We start from the raw sequence: 24,109 nt of genomic DNA, 5'->3' as shown, positions 1-24,109 counted from the left end.
TAAATACAAGGAAAGCAACTGCAAAAGTTCACGACCTGGTGACAATCACTAACCCAAAAACCAACAGATTTGTGCCAATTAATGAGTGCCTCTGCTGCCAAATAGAACTCCTCTAGTGCTACCCGGAAGGAACATAAGCATATATGTGAAGCCTCCAAAAACAGGACTGTGTCATCAACTAACTCAGAGTCAACCAACTCCTCATGACTACAAAGAGGCAACCTCAATCCTGAAATACCAGCAGTGGAGCGGAGAAAGATGCTCATGGCCTCTGCAACTATGATATATAATCAAGGGGCTAATGGGCAGCCTTGTCGTACTGAGCAAGAAATCTGAAACCGCTCTCCTCTATCACCGCAAGCAAGAACTCTACTGTGGGCATCATGATACATGCATGAAACTCCCTTGATCCATCTCTGAGAGAGAAGCCCATATGACTAAGAGTACCCTCAAGAAAGTCCCAATCCACTCTATCATAGGCCTTCTCAAAATCCAAGAGCAGAATGGCTAAGGGTTGATTGCTCGCTTTAGCCCATTCGACGGCCTCCCAAAACGAGAAAATGTTATCAAAGATGCTCCTGCCGTGTAAGAATCCATTTTGGGTATCATGAATAACATCGTGCAAAATTGGCTGCAATCTGATGCTCACTGCGTTAGCAAGAATCTTATAGGCAGTCCCAAGTAAGGTGATAGGTCTCCACTGGCCAATCAATGTCTTATCCCCGCTCTTAGGAATAAGATAAATAAGCCCCTCAGTGAGAGAAGAAGGCATAGAACTTGTGCCCCACATCTCCTGCAAAGCCGATGTTATCTCAGCCCCAATCTCATCCCAAAAAGTAGTGAAAAAAACAAGGGAGAGGCCATCCTCCCCTGGACACTTACCATGAGGTAAGGCATGAAGAGCATGACTGAATTCCTGCATAGAAAAAGGGCCATCCAGAGCGGCACACATCTTCTCGGTGATCAAATGTGGCAATGCATTCAGCATCATACATGAGACTCTCGAGGAGGAGAAATGCAAGAAGGATAGGGCCCTCCATGTGCGAGTACGGGGGCTACAGGTGGGGGCTTCCCGCAAGGAGGATGCTGTGACGCTTTGCCAGATGCTAGGAGTGGACGGGATCACCTCCCCCTTTGTAGATACATGGAGGGCAGGCAAAGATACGATGCGAGAGCGGCCCCTCATCATTAGATTCCGTGATGCCACCAGCAGATAGGCCTTCTTAGACAGGCCGGCTGCCCTCAAGGGCACACAGGTGTGTATGGGAGATGATCTCACTCCAGCATAGGCGGCACACCGGCGTGAGGTGATGGTGACTGTTCATGAGGCCCGCAGAGCAGGCAAGTGGGCTATCTATAGAGATGGTAGTCATTATCACTGAGCGCCGTCCCAAACAGGGATGCGGGGCCTATGAGACCAAATACCTGAGGTCGGCAGTATGGAACTGCAATGGCATGTTGTGGTCGAATCCAGGAGGCTTGAGCAAGATTCTCATAGGCAGGGATGTCATTTTTTATACAGAGACTCATCAGAGTCTGGAGAGGGGCTTACCATACATAGCCGGGTATGAGTGGGAGTCAGCTTTTCAAGGCGAGACCCGCACATAAGGGGGGGGGGGGGGGGCAGCTGTCCCTTTTAGATCCCATCTCCGACAGATTCTCAGCATCGTCCGGAAGGACGAGGATGCCTGGTATCTTTGGGTGCGGCTACAGCTTAGCAGTGACAGAGTCATCCACATTGTTGTGTGTTATTTTGCACCACGCCACTCCCCTTACGCCGCATAGCATGGCTAGTCACCGTACTTACCATTATATGGGAATATCATGGAGTTCTCACAGCTAGGGGAAGTCCTCCTGCTCGGGGATTTCAACGCCAAGACAGGAAGTCAGCAGATCCCACTACTCGATCTAGACGACCCTATCAGACTACAGGAGCTGGACATCACTGACACATGGCTGGAGCGATCATCACAGGACCGTGAGGAGGTCACAGTGTATGGGAGATATTTCTTAGAGCTGGGAGCTGTACATAGTCTCGTTATCCATAACGGGATGTCCCGATGGCCCTCCTCCGGTGCCCTCACCTCCTTCCCTCACTCAGGAGGTACTAGCATTGTGGACTACCTTATGGGATCTCCGGCTTTGGCACACCTTCTCCCCGACTTCTCCATTCCGCCACCCCCTTTTGAAGCTAACCATGCCTATCTCTCTTTCACTCTTACCTGCACACCACCCGTCCCTCCACCACCACCCCCCATCTCACATTACACTCAGGTCCTTTTTGATCATGAGCTAGACCTTGTTTACTCCAACCACATCTACCGCCAACTCCAGGATGTGGAACCTACTGTCCCCCTATCCACCCTCACAGCACAACTCACCACCATACTCCACACATCCGCCCCCACTGCTTCTTTCATCTGCACGCGGTGGTCTATTGCCAAGCCACCTTGCGGCTCCATGCCCCAGAACTGTTGGTATGATGACGAATGCCGGGCCACACGCTCCCGTCTTAAGCATGAGGTACGGATTGGGCAAATCACGAAGCGCCAAGCGCAACGGATGTCTCAATGGCTCACCCAACACAAGAAACGAGAGTTCTATGCTCGGAAAGAGGATGAGTTATACCGACTTTAATTAGGGCCGAACTGCAAAGAGGCCCGGAGGAAACTCCGAGAACATTGCCCTCCCATATCTATCACCTGCCGAACTGCAAAGAGGCTCGGAGGAAACTCTGAGAACATCGCCCTCCCATACCTATCACCTGCCCGGACACATGGCACTCCTATGCATGCTTCCTTATCGTATCCCCCATCAGCCACCCCTACCCCCACCACCAGATCCCCGTCCCACCACCTCCACCTTCTTCACAAAGGGCATGGTCCTCAAGGCAATTCGTAGACTATGCAATGGGCGAGCCGAGGATCATGAGGGACTCACTGCAGAGTACATCTCGCATGCGATACTGTACCCTGAGCCCGCCTCCTAATCTTCACCCTCCATGCCATCGTCGAGGAGGGTAGAGCACGATATCAGAGGATTTATTACTGCTTTGTGGATTTCCTCAAAGCTTTTGATACTGTACCCTGAGCCTACCTTCTACATCGTCTACAGAAGATCGGAGTCCCATTTTACATGGTTTGGAGCATCATCGCCCTCTATGAGTCCGTGACCCGTCACTGGACGAGTGAGAGCCCCAGGAGGTACATCACAGGAGATTTCCAGCAAAGTTGGGGTGAAACAGGGCTGCCCTCTATCACCCACTCTTTTCGGCCTCTACATTGATGAGATCTCGAGCTTCATTGATGGATTAGGTGGGGCTGGTCCCACACTGGCAGGCATATTGATCCCCATACTACTTTATGCAGATGACATCGTCCTCTTCTCAGACTCAGCTGAAGGGCTTTAGAGACAGTTGGATGCCTTACATGACTTTTGCACTCAGTGGGACCTCTCTGTTAACCTTGGTAAAACCAAGGTAATGATCTTCAATACCTCTCGCCCCTTCACATCCATATTGAGCTTCACATATAGAGGGGATCTTGTGGAGATTGTCTCATCCTATGTCTACCTTGGTGTCACTTTTAGTGGCCCATGCTTTACCATGGTTCCTGCAGCACATGCCAGAGTGACGGGGGGATATGCAACCTTGAGCTTACTTGAGCGGCAGTGCTTCCAGGCACATTTCCAGGAGCCTAGGACGAAGGGCTAGCTTTTTGACACCCTTGTCACACTAGCCTTGATGTATGGAGCAGCCTTCTGGGGGCCAGATTTATCCAATGAGGATTGGTAGCGAGTTGAGAGGCCCCAGGTCATGATGTTCTCCTGTATGATCCACAACAAACCATCAGTCCCACACCAGATTATCCAGGCAGAGTTTGCTGCAGCCCCGACGGTAGTGGATGCATTCTTCCAGACAGTCACATACCTCCATCGCATCAGTCACATGGATCCCCACAGGTACCCAAGGCTTGCGTTGGAGTCCTCCAGGCAGCTAGCACTTGAGGGGCACTCTGGAGTATGGTATGCACTAGTTTCCACTTGGTTCTCAGTATATGGGCTCTGCATGGACCACCTACCCCCCTTCAGTACAGTTTGGACTCCCCTTTTCTCCGGCTGTCTCACGAGGATACCAACCGGGTTATCTGGTTAGATCTTCTCAGCCTCTACACCCATTGCACATGGATCACACCTCCGGGGCTCCCCACACTTCTACAGAGATCACTTCCTCACACTCATTGAGGATGGATTCATCCAATAGCCGGGCTACTCGAGTGTTCACATGTCCCATGCCATGTGGATTGCGATTGGCTAGATACGGGTTTCATCCCACCGCCTCAAAGTGGAGACAGGTAGAGCTAAGCGCATCTTCAGAGCTGGGAAGCTCATACGGAGACCTAGAGAGGAGAGGATCTGCCGACTATGCCACACAGAGGTTGAGACAGAGGAGCATTACATATGCCGCTGCCCAGTATACTATGAGATCCGCGGGAGGTTTCACTGTTTATTTCGTGAGGGATTCGGTCCACTCTCCAGGATCATTGACTTCCAGGACTAGCGTTGCATGGGCCTCTTCCTGCTTGAGCTCCGCAGACACAGGGACACCTTCTTGAGAGAGCCTCGGCCCTCGCCCCCTCCCTCGCCAGCCAACCATCACCAATTTCTTCCGGACCCAGGAGGTGGAGGACACCGACATAGTGGATCTTGTGGACCCTCCACGAGCTGCTCTGGACCTACCTCGCCCGAGAGGAGTTACCTCGGACCGAGCCTCTGCACTCGAGCGTGCCCGATGCCCACGACCCCCCCGTTAGCCACGATCACCTCATCGGCTCCAAATCCAAGACATGCTCCACCACCATCGAGCTACCTTTCCACGTGACATAGTTAAGGGAGACCTGTCGGCCATACTCATTAGCCCCATGCTTGATATTTTGGAGAGTGGTATACCATCTACTCGGAGCTCATGTTGCTCTCATGTTTGTATGTTCTTAGTATTCCATGATGAGTTTCCATGAACAGTTTTGTATCACCCCAGTGAGATAGCTATGTTTATGTTTTCTTTCTGTTTTATTTTCCATTCCATGATGAGATATGCCATGGACAGGGTCTTTAGTAGATGCTTAATCTCTCTCTCTCTCTCTCTCTCTCTCTCTTTACACAGACATTGTATCAGATCCACCTATTGTTGTAACCTTTTTGGTCTCATAAGCCATTTTGGCCTTCTGAAGACGTTAATATATCATTTCATTTCATTTCATCTCTCTCTCTCTCTCTCTCTCTCGGCTGTTTACACTCCATAGCCATGGCTGTCTTCTTCGACCCTCCATAGCTGCAACCCTAGCTGAAGCACTCTGTTTCCTAGAGGGAGAAGCTCAAACTATTCCTTGGGCAGACCTAGGAAGCAAACCATGATCGGGAAAACGGTAGTCCCAGCTAATAGGTCAAAGTTCGGTATCCACCTAGCTTAGTAAACATGGGTGCCCCGTACATCTACGAGGCTTGACAACATGATGTTCTTTGTAAGGGGGCTGAGTCGAACTCGATCGAGGTATTACCTATTGCTGACAAATTGGATGTCCACTTTGTGCTAGTGCTTGCAGGTCTCAAATCTGGTCAGGGGCAGGTCTACTACCCGACGAACTTGCATTGCAGACCAAGGTTGCGGCTGCCAGTTCTCTGAAGGGGAAACTAGAGAATGCCACAGCTACCTCTTGAAGAAGTGTGAAGCTAGGGAGTACCACGAAGAAACGGGCAGGCAGGGCTGAGATAAGGAGAAAGTGTGCCGGAGCAAAAAAAAAGGGGGGGGGGTGTATATCAAAACAGAAACAGGGATGGTCTAGCTCAATTCTCAATTCCCCATTGCATCTCTTTATGGTATTCCTCACGTTGGCTGTATCAAAGAGGCTGGAAGTAGCAGGCCTAGGTATGTCAATCATGTTAGAGATCCCATGAGGGTTGGTTAGGAACATAAAAAAGGTTGTTGATATATGCTCTCCAAATGTGGGGATATGCAACTAAAATAGGTGGACATTTCTATGGGAATATTCTTGAACCTTTTCTCCAACCTTCGTTGTTGACATAAAGCTTGATCAACCTTCCTACATACTAAGTAGGGAGCATGGTGAGTTTGGTCCTCATCTTTATCTTTCATATGAGTTGGATAGGTGATCTACATGTAGCCCAAAATGACTGTAAAATGGAATCAGTGCATCCCTCCTTGTTGATCAGTGTATGCACTTTGGTTCAAAGGGGTTTTGTTCTCACAAGTGCTCTACAAAGGTTAACAACTTTTTTGTGCTTAGCTTGTCGATCCTTGTTCATGACCTTACAATGGCTCATGGATACGTGAAACATGTCTTGCAGGTGCAATTCCGTGTGCATTATTGATATTGGGCGTTTTTTTCATCCCCGAATCTCCAAGATGGCTGGTTTGTATCTTGTAAAGATCAAGAAAAGCTCTAGGCATTAAAATCACCCTTAGACAGAATGGAATTTAAAAAGTGCATATGAGAGAGTGGTCACACATTATTGCTTTGAAAACGAGAGCATGTGACACATTGAGCTGCTTGATGCAGGCTAAGACTGGGCGGAATGATGATTTTAAGGCTGCCCTTCAAGTGCTTCGTGGGAAGAAAAGTGATATCGTTGTAGAAGCTGAGGAGATTCAGGTGGATCTTTCTTTCATGTATCTTTTGTGTTTCATGTAGTTACCTATTTTGTAGTGTGAAGAATTTGTGCACCAGACTATTCAGAATCTAATGATTAGTGAATATTAGGCAAACAGCTCATCTAGCTGGTATGACATGTTTGTTTCGAAAGTAAAAAGGTTCATCACTATGCATGTGTTTGTATGTGGCCATGTCTGTGTATCTGTGCGCGTTTGTGCGATTGGCACTTTCAAAAACACTTCAGAAGAGATCAACTGGCATTTCATCATGTTCATATGTGATTAATGAAGCGGTCCTTGTGTCAAGTCAATATAGCAGTGGTCATATGGGATGAAGGTATTGTCTTCTCAGTTAGTGCACGGATGGCTTTCAAAGGCCCTTGAGAGGCAAAGAGAATAGGTTGACTGCAAGGCTTTGTGGGGTCTAGAAGAGAAATGCATAGACTGAATTGTCCATCTCCTTGACTTTTATTATAGGGTTATGATAAGACACCTTTGTTCCTTGGCCGAGAGTATTCTTGTACACCTGCAACTGGAATTCATTGGGGATACTTTACTTTACTCTGTAGAGAGAGTACAGAGGATGATTTTGCCCTTAATGCTTTATATATTTCGTATGCACGCAATGTACCAAGGTCGTGATCTAGACAATGAGTTCCATTTGGGTGGATCTCAACCACAACTCGGTTCTTCTTTGTGTCTTCTCATCTTCTCATCTTCTATCTCTAGCTAACAAAGGATGAAAGGCAAACCCCTATAAGTAACACCTACACATGTAAGAGCCAGAGTTTTATTGAGTTGGTATAGGTGGAGGTGTGCAATATTTGGGCCTTGTGGCAGGATAATAAGAGCCTCATCTTAAGACTTAAAGCCAATGGTCACCCTATTAATGCCATTTAGTCATTCATCATAATTCGTTCATAGTGGATCTGTCGTCCCAAGCACCTGAAAATTGCCATGGTGATTGGGTTCTCTCTCATCAAATTTTCTGAGCCCTTTATGGCAAGCACATCTGGTGATTTGACATAAAAAAAGTTACGTAGAAAGTTATGCTTTTTCTCCATTGTGTGGTTCTCAAAACACACAAGAGGAATAGCCAGAGGGTTGCGATGGTAGAGTGTTCAAGCTTGTCCTGTTTTAAATAATGATTCAGGAAGCGGTTGCCAATGACAATCAACAAGCTCGTGTCAAGCTCGGAGATCTTCTGCAGAAGCAGTATATGAGGCCTTTTATAGTAAGAAAATATTTTGTTTTCAAGTCTTTTTTCCTTTTTTGTTACATGTATCTACTCAAAACTGATAGAAGTTCAGGGATGGTCTGTGCTTCTGCGCAGATAAGTGTGGGTCTACTATCACTGCAACAACTAGGGGGAATCAATGCTCTTGTGTTTTATGCAAGCACAATTTTTGAGTCAGCTGGTATTTTGTGAACTTTTACATGGTACATCTCATGTATCTTGCAAGCATGTCACTTGTTTACTAATGGATGTTGATACTTTTTTTTGTTGTTGTAGGATTCCCATCATCAGATATTGCTTCTCTATCCATTGCTGTTCTTCAGGTCTTTTCTTTTCTTTCAAAGCATGCACCCATTCGTGCGTATGCTTGTTTCAGAAGTAATTAGTACCTAATTAATCATTAATTAAGAAGCGGAATGACCAATTAGTTAGTTGCAATCAGAATTGGAAGGAAATGGGACTACACTGGACAGACTTATGCTAGAATCACGGTGTCTTGAGGTCAATTATATGACGGTGCTATCTCAATGAATTATCCAAGGGTGACCTCAATGAATTTGGGCCTTTTTGAGCTCATTTACAGCTAAATCTACTCACAATCAATTAATTCTTAAATCAGTGAGAAAGTGTCCCTCATGCAACCATTCTGATACTAGATCATTCTGTTAATGTTGAGAGTACAGAAGGTGGTGGTTGTTGATGTGCGGGATGCTGATTTGGACTTGGAAAACTGTATTGCAGGTAGCAATGACTGGAATTTCGGGAGCGCTAGTCGACAAAGCGGGGCGGCGGCTACTTCTAATGGTGTGGGCAGGATACCTTTGTGACCATTTTTTGATGACCATGTGCTCAGGGACAAGAATCATAATAGGTATTTGAGCACTGCTGCAGTTATTAACATTATTGTATGCTTCTCATGGTTCAGGTATCAGCAGCCGGGACAGCAATCACGTGCTTCCTTGTCGGGCTCTCTTACTATTTGAGGGTACTCAGCAAACTGAAGCTTGCAAAGAGTGCGATGGTTTGAAATGGTTGATATGTATAGGTTTTTATTTTGTCCATCAGTTACTTATGCAGGACATGACCAATCTTTCTTGGTTCTCCGAAATCTGGCCTTATCTCCATCCTTTATCCGAAAAATGAAAGAGAGAAGGACCATAAGAGCTTCCATTAGAGATTTTCCTTGTGGGTAGGAGACTTTGGTACCTGCCTTTTTAACACCCCCCCAACCCCCCGGCCCCCGGCCCCGCCCACCCACGGGGAAAGAGATCATTCTATTAGTTACCGAACAAAATAGCCAAAGTACAAACTCAGCTCCATAGACGGGAGCAAGAATCAAGAAATCTGAAAAGAGGGGCAAGGATGCTCTTCTCCTGCAGAAGGCTATGTTATGCAATTTGGGGGGGGGGGGGGGTGTGGTTGGTGGTACAACCACACAGGTGGTCTATAGTGTCAAGTGGGCTTGCCACCACTGTAAGTGAGAAGGGGGCCGTGATGCCAAATCCTCAGGAAGGCCTTGTGAGGCTTTTGCAACGGTTGGAGCCTGAAGCTTCCCCCATTGTCCATGGAGGGTATGAATGATATCTAGCCAGATGATTCAGATGGACTCCGTTGGGGCGGGTTGAGGGTGCCCTCGATGGCCTCGCTACTACAGCGAGCTCTCCAAATGTGCCATGCAACAATACTGCTGCAGATATCCCATCTCTGGCTGGAACTGGGAGTCCAATGATCAATGGTGGAGCTGGAACTGGCATTGCGGAAATACGGAGATGAGAGACCCGCAGGGCAACTCCCCCACCCTCCTCCTCATATGCCATGTTGGCCTTGGCCTTAATGGCCCAAGCAACTGTGCCCCAAGTAACTGTTCAGGAGGGGGCCCGGTCCATAGTGAAAATGCGGAGAATCTGCTGCCAAACCTGCTTAGCCTTCAGTCAATCTGAGAGGCAATGACACTGGGACTCCTGGAGATGGCCACACCCCGAACAAACTGCTAAGTAGAGTCGATTTGACAGCGGAAGTCCTCGCGATGGAAGTCCTTGGAGTGATGAGATCTTCGATCTGCTGCATTTCTTCGCAAAAAAGTTTTCAAGAGGATGAAGGGAACCTTGGGAAAGCTTCCCCTATGGTTCAACTTGAGAAAGGAGGGCTGAAATTAGGGTTTTCAGCAAAAAGACCAGAAATTAAAGCAATAAAGAGAGCTGTTTTGCTGAATTTCAGTCATTTGGGAGTGTGCAGGAGAGTGATTAGCACCCGGAAACACTCTTGGAAGCTTGAGAAACACCTTAGCAAGCTTGGATATGGAGTTATGATACACAATCTGCTCTGGCTACAAGATCTCCTCAAGCTCATCCACTTATGGTGGATCTTTAATGACCGTTTCATTGGGCTCCGGCCCTACATACTTGCGAAGGAGACTCACATGAAAAGCATTGTGTATGTGCCAATGACTAGGTAATGCCAGTCTGAGAGCCACTTCATTGATCTTCTCGATCACTCGAAAAGGCCCATAGTATCTGGTTGCAAGCTTAGGATATGCACCCTCTTTGCTAGGCCTCTTTGCAAGTCTTGCTTTCTCAAATTTCAGCAATACCCAGTCATTCTCTTTAACATCCAATTGCCTTCTATGCTTGTCGGCAGCCTTTTTATGCTTGTCTTGTGACCTTGCAATGGCTGTCCGTACCTGAGCAAAAGCAATATCCAAGTCTCTTACATACTCATTAGTTGCAAATATCTCATCCTTTGTGTGAAGGATGGGTAGCAAAACCACCTTACCATAAACAATCTCAAACGGGGCCTCTCTCGTAGATGCATACACCATGGTGTTGTATGCAAATTCCACAAGTGGTAAGTACTTCTCCTAAGAAGACTTCTGATCCGCCATATAACATTTTAAGAGATCCAACACGGTTGAATATGCAGCCTCACTTTGCCCATCCGTTTGAGGGTGATAAGTTGATGAGAAGTCCAATTTGGTGCCCATGTTATCAAATAAGGCCTGCCAAAAGAGACTTGTAGTCTTGGGATCTCTATCCCCCACAATGGACTTTGGCATTCCATGATGCTTGAATACTTGTGCAAGATATATTTTAACCATATGCTCTGCTTTGATGGTCTTTTTGACGGGCAAGAAGTGAGCTTGCTTGCTAAACCTATCCACAATTGTCCAAATTGCATCATTACCCTGTTGGGTCCGTGGCAAGTCGATAATGAAATCCATTGTAATACTTTCCCATGGTTGCGTGGGAATAGGCAATGGCTGAAGCAAACCTGGTGCCTTTTGCCTATCAAATTTCACCTTTTGATAGGTGATACATGCATGTACATGTGCCTCTATGTCCTTCCGCATACGTGGCCAAAAGAAATACCACTCAATCATGTGCGTAGTAGGCATTATGCCTCTATGACCAGCATATGGAGGAGCATGGCACTCATCCAAAACCTTTTGCCTCATGTCAGACACCACACATAGGCAATTATCTTTCATGAGATAACCCTCTTTGATCACATATGAGGCATGTGCATGACCAACCATCAAATCAGCCCAAATAGTGGCAAAATCAGCATCCATATGATACAAATCACGCATGGCAGACAAGTCTCCATGAGAGGCAACCGAGATAGCTACTACATTCGGCTTTCGTAACAATGCATCTGCCACTACATTCTTCTTTCCTGGGGTGTGCAAGATCTAAAAATGAAACATAGAGAGGAAATTAGCCATCCTCATATGCTTCTCTGACAATTTAGTTTGGGTAAGAAAATACCTCAAACTCTGGTGATTTGTTTTCACAGGGAAATCAGTCCCAAGAAAGTAATGTTTCCATATATTAAGTGCATGAATTACAACCAAGAGCTCTTTCTCATAAATGCCAAGAGATAGCTTTGCATCATGCAATCTACGGCTCTCATAAGCCACGGCATGTCCCTCTTGATTTAGGAAAGCTCCTATGCAATTTTCAGATGCATCACATTCCACAAAGGTTTTTGCAAATCCAGAATGATCAACACTGGACCATGAGTAGTTGCATCTTTCAATTTGAGAAATGCATCCCTCTCTACATTAGTCCATTTAAATGTGGCCTTCTTCTTTGTCAAATCATGCAAAGGAGAAGCAATCCATGCAAAATGCCGAATGAACCTGCAGTAGTAAGAGCATAATCCAAGAAAACTACGGATCTCATTTACCAAACTCAATTCGGGCCAATTCCGAAATGCATCAATCTTTACAGGATCCATCCGCACTCTATCTATGGACACAATATGCCGAAGATAATGTATCTTTGACAAGAAGAACTCACTCTTCTTTGCATTTATGAAGAGTTTATGCTTATGGAATTCTTCAAAAACAATGGCCAAATGAGCTCTATGCTCTTCTTCGGTCTTCGAGAAGACTAGGATGTCATCAAAGAAGACACCTGTAAATTGTACCCATGGAATATGCGATCCATCATTCTATTGAATGTAGCCGGGGCATTCGTAAGACCAAAAGGCATAACAAGATACTCATAAAGCCCAAATGCTGTCCTGAAAGCAGTTTTGTGTATACCATAAACATTGTATCCTTCACGGGCTACATAAGGTATTCTTGCATGGCGTGAAGTCACTAATTGTTCCTCTCTCATAGCATGGAGATTCATCCTCTTAGACATAAGTTCTTGTTCAGGCACCTGTGGGGATTCCAAGACATGTGGGATGGTTACCTTTTCTGCATAGGCATCCTTGGTACGAGCCAAATATGCACGTGCTGCATCCCTCGGTTATATGTGCAACTCTTGAGCAATCATTGCCATTGCATGATCCATATAAGATTTAGCTTTCTTGGCCTTCAAACGGTCATGTACCAATGGATCCTCGTGGCGGTAAAGATTCAGTTCTTCTTGTTGTGCATGGAGAAGAGCCTGCATACGAGTAAGTTCAGCCCTCAAGAATATGGACTCTTCTTCTTGCATCTTCTCTTTGCCACGGGACAGCTGTCTCACATATTCATGTTCCCTATTGTGCACCACATGTGTTTGCTCATCGTGTAAAGCATTTGAGGCATGCATTTCATTGTCCCTGCCTCTTGTGTTAGTATCTCCAACATTCACTGTATGGCTGTCCATAATGTTCTAAGTGTAGAGATAGCTAGTGTTCACGATGATCGTCTCTCACGATAGAAGTGAAAGAGAATCGTACGCTCTGATACCAATGTGACTTGGTTGAACACAATGCTAATCAATACACTTAAATACACTAAGATTTAATGGACACATGCTCAATACAAGAAGTAATTTGTTGAATTGAGAAGAGACACACAATGATCCGGAACGGCCGGCCCCTCCCTCGAATAAAGTATATTGATCTTGGGAGAATCAAGTACATAGTGTCATGGGTATTTCTGACCAGATTTCCATACCAATGCATATGAATACATTATTGCAAACAATGGTTGTCGATGTAGACTTGCAACTCACACTACCCTCTCATGTGCCCATGTTCCCTACCATCTGCTCTCTATTGTTCCATCAACACATGGTAGCAACAATTTGCAAGAGAGCACCTAGGACAAGAGAATACTACACAGGATATGTGATCTTGTAATCTGGTTCCTTCCTCCTGCTACTTGCTTCCATGTTTAAGCATAAAAGCTTACCAATTGCAAGTAGAGTCGATGACAGCGGAAGTCTTCGCAATGGAAGTCCTTGGAGTGATGAGATCTTCGATCTGTCGCATTTCTTCGCGACTCTCATGTCGAGTCTCATCATACACATGCATATCAATCAGTCATACGCGTGTATATCAATCATTCATCTCAAAACAAAGCAATCATAACTCATACATATCATCTTATACTTATCTCTAGTCCATAATCTTTCAAGGCATGCATATTCAAATCAATCACAATCAATTGTAAGTATAAAACAAGCTTTTAATTTAAATAGTCATTAACTTCTCTTTATCTTTTAAGTCACATGGGAATCCTTGTTTTTAACATAAGCAATTATCATGTTCTAACGAGCGAGGTCATCTCTAGTCACTATAGCTAAGTCTTAGCTATGATTATGCGTTAGTCCATCCGGTTTATATAGATAAGATAGTCAATCTTGATAGCAATTTCTAAGGCAAAGCCTAATAGGTGGTCTCTTTGGGAGAGTAATCTTCCAATCTATTTGGAATTAGAGAATAGTTAAAACTACAGAGTTTTATGACTTCGAATGCTCTATAAAGCATGTCTCAGTGATGGTTCTCTAAAAATGAGCTCGAAGGTCTCTTTGAGAGTATTCAAAACGGTCAAAGTTGTATTTTCAGCATAAAACTGTCAAAAATAGCCAAGTGTCTCACTTCGCACTCGAATAACTCAAAAACTTTGTTTTTCTAGCATCTCATACACTCTTGTAGAGTTTTCTGTCGTCTAAAACTTTTGTCTTCATGCAAAAATTTGATTCTAAAGGCATGGAAAGATAAATGCTTCGCAAAACAGTCCCTAATGAAGGTTATACCTAAAATCTAGTCACAAACTAGTCAAATATTCTATCTTCTAACTCTTTAACTCCAAAAGTGTTTATTTTATGAGTCGGACTAAGGCAATCAAAAATAGCTGTTGGCGGGAAACCCGCTCTCTCCTCTTCTCGCGGTGTTTTCCCATCGTTGCCATGATTAAGTATGCCATACATCGATTCAGATTCTCCCATATACATGCTTATTGATTTATTAATTTAATCTCAAAAGAATTTAAAGCAAAATAATAGAAGGAGTGTTCGTGTACTTCTCCGATAGATTTGCTGATGTCTTGATTGATTGGGAATCCATGTCTACTCTCTAGAAGTTGTGGAAGAGCTGTTTGTAGATTTGGCAAGCCTCTCAGATCCGCTGTCAGGGCTGTAATCTACAAGAGGTATAACTTCGCGCACAATTATTAGAAACTAGTCATGTGGGTACTTAAAATTACCAGAACATGTGCGGTCTACAACCCCCGCGGGCGGAATCGCCAAAATCAACTGTATGTGAAAATGGAGTCCAAAAGTAGGTCGCGTTTTATTTATTTTTATCAAGTTTGGATTTTCATGTCCATATACACACCTAAAGGCTTCCTTCGAGCACAATAACTAATTGAAAACTCAATCTTGAATTTTCACTTAATTTCAACACTTAGAATTTGTAAGGGGAAGGAAGTGTAACTATTTGGCCCTCCTAGCTCTATTTCATATGATAGAACCCTTTCCCGGACACCAGACACGTGGAAGAAGGCATGGGGACAGGGACCGTAAGGTTTGCTCATGAAAAAGCACTAGTCTTGGTCAAAAAGCAAGAAAAAGCAAAAAAGTCAAACTAGGTTGACTGCGAGCCAAGGGCACCACTGGCAAGAGGAGATTGAGCTGGACCAAAAAACTAAAAGCCACTTTTTCAAAAAGTAGCTCCAAGGCCGAAAAGCAAGGCCGTAAAGTTAGAAAAGCAAAGTTAAAGAACTTTGACAAAAGTGAGTAATATTTTATTATAAAGTGAAAAGCAAAGGAAAAAAAGGCAAAAGCAAAAGTTTGGTTAAGCCTTTGGCAAAAGGCAAAGCTCTCTTCAAGTATAAAAAGGCTTGAACCTCTCTTGTAGCATCATGAAGGAGACCATGGAGTGTGTGAAGACCATCTTCATTGTTATCAACACCATCATCAAGCTTTTGAAAAGCGCCCTCTTTTTGTGCAGCCTGCACCTATGCGCACTTCTTGCCTCCGCTAGAACCTTTGCCTTCTCCTAGCGGGTTTTCAAGGCTGATGGCTTGCAAGGAAAGCACACATGCGCTGATCGTTGATATCTCAGGCCCCCGGGCTGAAAAGCATCCTTCTTACATGCTGTTTTTGACTGAAGCACTGACCCACAGGGCTGGACAGAGCTGTAAACAGCCGTCTATGGCAGCGTGCATGCCTACATAGGTTGGTCGCATGTTTGTAACAGTTTCCAGACAATACTTCGGCTCGCTGAAGCTCCCGCCTCCCCTCTCCCTGCTCGCGATACTGCACTGCACGCCTGTCGCCCCCCCCCCCCCCCCCTGCCTGCTCGCCCCCCCGTCTTCCCCTCTCTCCTTCCCCCTCTGCCTTCCCTGCATTGCCCGCCGCCTGTCCTTTTAGCGCCCCCCCCCCCCCCCCCGCGGCCTGCTTCTGCTGCTGCGCCCCCCCCCTCCCTTTTTTGTTCCGCTTGCTGCCGCCGCCTTGCTCTGCTCGCTTCCTCTCCTCGCGCCTCCCCCCTTGTCTTCGCGCCCCCCTCCCCTCTGCTGCGCCTCACCCCCCCCCTCCGCCTGCTCGCTTCCTCCCTTCCCTCTTGCGCGCAGCCCCCGCCTTCCCCCTTTTTTAGGGTTTTTTTCTTTTTTTCTCCTTCGCCTTCTCCCACCCCCCCTCCTTCCTTTTTCTTGCTTCCGCCCCCCCTTGGGGTTTTGTTTTCCTTTTTCGCTCCGTATCCCGCCTCTCTGTGTGTAGTTCGGTTCCAGCAGGATCCCACCTTCGCCTCGCCTTCGCCGCAGCTTCAGACTCTGATGGAGGCTCCTCCCGCCCCGCCTCAGAGGGACTCATCCGCAGCCCCCTCGCCCGCCCCTGAGGTCACCCCCATCAGGCTTTCTCTTTAGCCGGAAGAGGAAGCGAGCCTCACCGCAGAGGTGGAACGCCTCCAGGTTCATTCCACCATCTGCCGTATAGTCGGCACTCGCCCCAGCAGAGGGGAGATCAGGGATCTTCTTCAGGCCCGCCTTCTTGCAGATGTGGGCAAGATCCTGGATGTACAACTTCTGGGCCGGGGACATTATCAGATCGAGTTCGAGGCCGCCCAGAGCGTTGCCAAGGTCCTTGCCATGAGTCCCCTTGACATCAGGGGTGCTCGGGCTTTCTTCAGACCTTGGCAGCATGGATTTGACCCAGCAGCGGCGGAGCAGGGAGAGCGCCTCTTCCATGTTACAGTTTGTTTCCCTGGTCTCCGCCGGGAGTATCTTCCGCTCCTCTCTAGGCTCGGAGCATTGGTGGGCTCGGTACTAGAGACGGGCCCCTCAGCAGCTTCAGTGGTGGCCAGAGTAGCTGGGCTACCTTCGGTCAGAGTGTTGGTGTCTGACATCTCCTCCCTTCCTAAGGTCATTCAGCTACCTAGGATAGGGGGGGGGGGGTGGATAGATCAGAGAGTGGAGTTCTCGGGGCTCCCGAACCAGTGCTTCATTTGCAGGCAGGTCGGTCATCTGGCCAGGGCCTGTCCTCGCAGGAGGCCCCGACCCTCACCACAGCAGCAGGCTACTGATGGCCCGTCCACAGATTCGGCTCGGCAGGCTGCCTCCGGGACACCTGCTCAGGCCACAGAGACTTCGGAGTGGCAGCCTGGATAGGGGCGCCGCCGAGGGAGACAGCCACAGCAGCACGCCCAGAGACCGCTGCAGCAGCAGCCACAGTCTCAGCCTCACTGGGTCCCCGTGAGGAACAACTTTTCTCCCCTCCAGGAGGAGACCCTCGCGGCGACGTCTGAGGACCAGGAGATGCCAGCTCCCCCACCTTCACCCCCCCCCACCCCCGTCCCCTCCCACCGCCTCGCTTCCACCATCGCCTCCTCCCGTCTCCGCTCCGGTTTCGGCAGCGGCTCCCTCTCCACCTCCCTCGCCTCCCCCTCCTCCCCCTCCGCCCGCCTCACCTTCCCGGGAGGCCCTGGCAGTTCCCTGGCGCTCACCTGCAGTCCGGAGAGCGCTGAGCACTGACCTCGCTCGAGCATCACAGAGGAGACCTATGCCGATTAGGGCTTCACGGATTTCATCTATCCGCAGTCGGCTGAGTCGCCTTGGCATTAGGCAGCGCTCGGAGGCTTTTGATTATACCTTCACACGGCTTTTTGGAGCAGAGGGCCCCCATGAGCCAGCACCCATCCGAGTTCATGTAGTGATACCTCCGGCTCGCGGGGAGGAGGCACTAGACTCAGCGGTGGCCTTCTCGTTCCCTCTATGTGGCCCTTGCGACCGGGAGTGGACTCTAGAGCTCGCTCTCAGCACTTTGAAGACTTAGGCAGTTGAGTTTTCTCATCACATGAGCGATCTGGAGGTGACAGATATGATAGGCCGACTTTGGGAGTTGGCTCATTTTTTCTTGGATCCCGGGAGTGTGGATACCTCAGGGATTCGGCATTTGGTCGTGCGCATAGTGGCAGACTTAGCATGCGACCCTGGATATGTGTGTATACACGAGGTTGCTCTGTCAGAGCGGGAGGCAGTCGCCATGGGCCACAGCCACTGGCGCCTGATCCGGGATTCTTGCAGTACACCGGGTGGGCAGATTCGCAGCCGTTCGGATGGGGACTACTCTCCATCCAAGCCGCTTGCGAAGGCCCGCCGTACGGCTGAGACAGCATCCACCTCAGCAGGGCATCCATGAGGATCATCTCATGGAATGTACAGGGCCTTGGCGGAGCACACTTTATACGCTATCGTGGTTGCTTGAGGCAGGAGCTTCAGAGATGCCTGGTTGGTGGCAGCATTGATATTTTGATGATGCAGGAGCACCACTTGGGTGAGAGCAGGATCCGGAGATATGGTTCGGTGATGCCTGGTAGATGGGACACTTTTTGGTCTGCAGGGTTTGGTCCTTTGGGTGGACAGGGAGGAGTATGCATGGTCATTGCAGATGTATGGCGGCAGGCCATTGTGGATCGAGGGATCATTGTGCCTGGTAGAGCACAGTATGTCATTCTGAGGATGCATGATGAGCTATTGGGTGTGCTCAACATCTATGCGCCCAATCATGCTAGTGCCAGAGCAGAGTTCTGGACTCAGGTTACAGATGCATTGCCAGAGGCCGCACATTGGTGTGTTGGGGGAGACTTCAACATGCTTGAGGACCCGGCAGATAGGGTGGGAGGCAGTCATGTTACAGTGCACGGCACGGAGCTTGCAGCTTGGGACCGGTTTTGCATGACACTGAGGATCACCGATGCATGGCAGCATGGGGCTTTCTCCCGGTCTTAGGACAGTCTTAGTTTCTCTCGGTCGGATCGCCGGCAGGGAGGGACTAATCTATCACGGATTGATCGCTTTTATGTGGGCGACTGGTTAGGGGAGCGAGGGGGCTCCGTCGGCATTCTCGCTGGCACCTCATTTTCAGATCATGCGCCAGTTATATTGACATTGGAGGAGGGGACATGAGAGCCCAGCTTGCAGTTGAGGATCCCAGAGATGGTACTTACAGATCCCAGTCTCGCTGAGGACATTGAGAGGATCTGGCATGATAGTCAGTGCTCTGACCAGGATGCAGCGGGCCAGTGTGCCCAGGGACTCATTGATCTTAGCTCTTTTCTACACGCTGCAGCTTTGACACGACTGGGAGAGATTCGCGAGCGGGGGCAACGGCTGAGACGCAGCCTTGCTTCGCTACAGCGCCTTCAGGAGCAGCAGCCTGCATGTGAGTGGGTGGCGTCCCAGCTGAGCCAGGCACGCCAGGAGGTTAGAGAGGTAGAGGAGCAGAGACATGAGTTTTACTATCGTCGTCAGGCCTCTCAGTGGACGCAGCTTGGTGATAGAGTGACTGGAGAGTTTTTTGAGATCACTGGACCCCGTCATGCGCGAGCAGGAGTCCGCTAGCTTGGTAGACCGGATGGATCGGTAGCTACTGAGCTCGGGGAGATCAGAGCCATTGCCACTGCATTTTATAGTGACATGCTTTCAGCGGAGCCAACCACTGAGGATCGAGATGTTTGCAGACAGACTGTGTGGGCCCATGTGCAGAGGAGGGTCACAGACCATATGCGTACAGTTCTAGGTGCGCCTCTGTCAGAGATTGGGCTTGCCGAGGCCTTGAGGGTCCTGCCGCGACATAGTTGCCCAGGGGAGGATGGACTGACGCGGGCCTTTTTTATGCGCTATTGGGACCTTTTGGGGCCAGGCCTCCGCAGGGGCTTTCAGCATGTTTTGGACACTGGGGTGATGCCGCAGAGCTTTTCAGAGGGCTTGATCTATCTTATCCCCAAGGGGGAGGGAGTATCAGATGACATTCGGCATTGGAGGCCTATTACGATCCTCAATACTGTCTACAAGGTCTTAGCAAAGGCCTTGAGTTTGAGGATCCAGCCCTTCCTGGGGGAGTTGATTCATGCTACTCAGACAGGATTTGTCAAGGAGCACAGTATCCTTGACAACATCTTTACTTTCTGGGAGGCGACGGCCCGAGCTGGATTTCTTGGCGAGGACTTGGTCATGATGCTTCTCGATTTTGAGAAGGCATACGATAGAGTTGATTGGGGTTTCTTAGAGGGCACTATGCTTCGCCTGGGCTTTGAGCCAGGATGGATCAGAGGGGTGGCAGCTCTGTATTCCATAGCTCGCAGCCAGGTGCTGATTGCAGGAGGACGGGGGTCGAGTTTTGAGCTGACCAGATCAGTCCGTCAGGGGTGTCCTCTCGCCCCTTTCCTTTTTCTCTTCTTTGCGGAGGCTATGAGTATGTATTTGACGGCAGAAGAGGTTGGTTTGAGAGGACTGCAGCCCCCAGTCCGGGGGGAGGACCTGCTTGATGCTGAGTTTGCAGACGACACGGGCTTATTTTTGCATGGCCATGAGGCCAATCTTATTCGGGCTGAGCAGTCGCTCCAGGTTTTTAGTGCAGCTTCGGGAGCATTGATCAATTGGCGCAAGACAGTGGCCTTTTGGATCAGTAGTGCTCCCACTCCGGCATGGAGCCCGGACCCCGGTTTTAGATGGATTCCTCCAGGCACAGCAGTGCGGTATTTGGGATGCCAGATTGGCCTAGATTTGTCACCTGAGCAGCAGATTGCCCCTCTTCTTCTGAGCATTCGGAAGAAGCTATTGTATTGGAGTACAGCTCGACTATCCTTGGCTGGGAGGGTGGTGGTGGCAAATCAGGTGCTGTTAGCGACCATGTGGTACATTACGTCTTGCTGGATTTTCTCGAGCTCTTGCATCAGCTAGGTACAGAGGCTGATCAGGAACTTTCTGTGGTCTGGGCAGGACGGTCAGCCAGCTCGGGCAAAGGTTGCATGGACAGTTATTACACTTCCGCTGGCTCAGGGCGGTTTGGGCATTATAGATCCAGTCGATCAGAGTAGAGCCTTATTGGGGAAGCTTATTGTTCGGGGGTTGCTTCCAGGCGCTGAGCCTTGGAAAGAGCTCCTCTTGCAGCGGCTGCAGGCTCGGGCGCCCCCAGCACAGGGGGTACTTGGGCACCAGAGATTCGCTGGATCTTCATAGAGATGAGGAGGACAGGCCTCAGTAGAGGATGGGAGGACAGATTTGCTTTGAGTATCCTGAGAGCTTGGGAGCTGCTGAGACCGGGGCTCTCTCAGCGACCTCCTCCTTGTGTTGAGGAGCGGGCCAGACAGCCGCGCATCTGGAGCCCAACGGTTCGCACGGAGCAGGGTCATATGCTGGGTTCTCGGCCTCGTCTAGCCTGGGGACCTTTAGCGGCAGGCCCAGCTCGTAGTTTTGGAGACTGGCAGGCTTTCTGCAGTCTACCAAAGGAGATCCAGGTGGAGAGGCTGAGTCACTTCAGAGGGGGGTTGATTATGAGGGATGATATTCAGGAGGCACTCACAGAGGAGTGGTTCACGCCTCTCGAGCCAGTGGCCCCACGGTGGATGGGAGCCTTTACACAGTTGGAGATCCTGATTGCTGTCTGAGCTAGCACTGAGGATGGCAGATGCCTCTACTATGAGATTCAGGATGAGGGCAGACTCCAGAGAGTGGAGGTGGAGTCGCCTTTGGTTGCAGAGTGCACCTTTCAGAGGATTCGGGTAGTGGCCGCCGCTTCTCGGAAGTGGCATATTGACCCCGACCCTGCTGATGTGCTCCCGGATTGGCGCATATGGGCATATGCAGCGCGCCCCTTGGCCCGGCTACAGTGGGACCCCGGGGAGTACGAGTGGCATGATCCTTATGCATCCCTTGAGGCCACAGAGATCACCTTTTTCCAGTATACTGTTCGGCTGGGGCGGCATATTTTGACGGCGAGGAGGACGGTTTCTCCAGCGGCAGCGGGGCATTGGCGACTACAGGGACTCTCACAGGAGTTCTTGGAGGATTTCTGGGCTCGGCTCTGGGCTAGTCGACAGGCCCGCAGGATCTCGACTTTTCAGTGGCTGGTCGCCCACAGGGGCTCAGCAGTTGGCACTTGGCTTGTTTACAGCGGTCTTCCGGCGGCCTGCGTCCGATGCGGCCACCCTATGGAGACACAGAGACATTGCCTTTGGGATTGCCCTCAGGCACAACAGATTTGGCTGCGGATGCTGCGTATTCTGGCCCCCCTCTCTCCAGAGGGTATGTTTACGTGGGGTGCCGCTGCTTGGTCGACTTCGTCAGGGCCTGCTATGGGCTATGAGATGGAGCAGGGCAGTCAGGCCATCAGATTTATTAGGGGCCAGCCTCGCCTGGTTCCGGCACCGGATTTCTCGTCCGCCAGCTGGACACAGGAGAGGGATTTACGATGGGAGCTCCTCAGCAGCCTTACCATCTGGTTCACCTGGAGGGCCCGGTGCTTTACGGCCTTTGAGGGGAGATTGGAGCCACCAGCAGAGACTGTACGGGGGATTTGGCAGGAGTTGATCCACACCCTGCGAGGACAGTACGACCGCATCCGGGGAGACTCGGATGAGGCAATCTTACGGCGCCAGGCCTTTCACACCACTTGGCGCTGTGGCCCTTTCTACACCTTACACACGGGATCCCCCCGTTGGCACTACAGGCCACCTGTTTGGCTTTTCCCCCCCCCCCCCCCCCTATTGTATGATTTAGCCGCTCAGTTCTTTGTATTGATGCTTGTATTTTGCAGCACCTAGGGAGAGTCTCCCGGGCTGCCATGCTGTATTCGCTGCTCTATCTCTCTTAGGAGCAGGAGAGATCTTTTGTAGCCCTACGGGCGTTTTTATATAACTAATGAAAGGATCTTTTCTCGGAAAAAAAAAAACAGTTTCCAGACATCATCGTTGATTCTATGGGCTGCCCCAGTGCTGAAAACAGGAAATACAGGGCTGGACAGCAGGTATATAAGAAAAGCAACGAGGTTCATCGCGTGCTTTTTGGACAGGGTGGTCGTGGAAAGCAAGTTGCTTTTGTGGACCTAAAACAGGAAATACAGGGCTGGACAGCAGGTATATAAGAAAAGCAACAAGGTTTATCACGTGCTTTTATGGTGCTTTCCATCCCAGAACTTATATAGGGGTTGCCCGCTATTGGACAAGTGGATTCAGAGATGTTTTGGACAGTTTGGTCGTTGAAAGCAAGTTGCTTTTGTGGACCAAGGGTGTTTTCCATATCCACATGTTACTTCGGAGAGTTCTATTGCAAAAAGCAGATTGCTTTTATGGCTCAAGGTTGCTTTTCAACCATTCAAGCTATTTCAGAGAGCTCTATCGCAAAAAGCAGGACTGCTTTTTGTGGTCTTGAGTTGCTTTTCAAACATACAGGCTAATTCGGAGAGATCTGTTGTGGAAAGAAGGTTGATGTAACTTGGATTTGGATTTGGATTTGTTGGACTTGAATTCATTAGATTTGGATATCGGATGTGGTACTAGCCCGGTGAGAGATTCTTGTGGGTCATCTCCATGGTGTGCTTGGCATCAAAGATCTTGTGCATCGACATCGACTTGGGTTTCTACACTGACATATTTGTTTGATTTTGTATTCATTGGTTGTCTTGATCTTGGCTAGCGTGCCGCTCAGTGTGGTGTGTTGTGCAAAGTTTCCTAACCATGGGTGTTACCATTCACAGACAGTCACGGATTACCTTCCGGCACCTAGTGCGACGGAAGAAGAGGGCTTATCTTGCTCAGTTAGAGAGGGATTTGTACCAGTTATTTATGAGTCAGGACTCAGGTGAGGCATGGAGACTATTCCATGAGCATTCACCATCACCAGCCATTACCTCCACAGAGATTTGGGGTGAGTATGCAGCATCCCTGTACACAGCACCAGGACAGCCGCCCCTGCCAGACCCATCGGAGCCATGCCCAGAGACATGTGCTTTCTTTACTGCTGAGATGGTAAGGAAAGCTATTGACAGGATGAGGACTGGGAGAGCATATGATCATGATGGTTTGGTAGCAGAGCACTTTATTCATGCCAGAGATATGCTTGCAGAGCTTATTGCTATGATGTTTAACCGAGCCATGTGTGAGGGTTTTCCTGAGACTTGGAATATGTCCACGATTGTGCCTATCTTCAAGTCAGGGGATCCCATGCATCCTGGGAATTATCGTACCATCATGATTGGTCACACATT

General features: G+C 48.9%; 1 protein-coding gene across 1 annotated transcript in view; it reads left to right on the top strand.

The window, feature by feature from the left end:
* The window catches only part of LOC147607608 (sugar transporter ERD6-like 4), a 96,906-nt gene that overhangs the window by 50,066 nt on the left and 22,731 nt on the right, over positions 1–24,109 (top strand). The window contains exons 8-14 of the mRNA XM_086790371.1: positions 6,364–6,428; positions 6,576–6,668; positions 7,821–7,901; positions 8,001–8,085; positions 8,181–8,227; positions 8,646–8,708; positions 8,830–8,889. Of these exons, the coding sequence (XP_086646497.1) occupies positions 6,364–6,428; positions 6,576–6,668; positions 7,821–7,901; positions 8,001–8,085; positions 8,181–8,227; positions 8,646–8,708; positions 8,830–8,889 (494 nt within the window). The remainder of the gene's footprint in view (positions 1–6,363; positions 6,429–6,575; positions 6,669–7,820; positions 7,902–8,000; positions 8,086–8,180; positions 8,228–8,645; positions 8,709–8,829; positions 8,890–24,109) is intronic.

This window comes from Cibotium barometz, chromosome 55 (assembly GCF_041138505.1).
Source record: "Cibotium barometz isolate CiBa-2024 chromosome 55, ASM4113850v1, whole genome shotgun sequence".
Classification (NCBI taxonomy): domain Eukaryota; kingdom Viridiplantae; phylum Streptophyta; class Polypodiopsida; order Cyatheales; family Cibotiaceae; genus Cibotium; species Cibotium barometz.
This window is presented reverse-complemented; position numbering and strand designations above follow the sequence as displayed.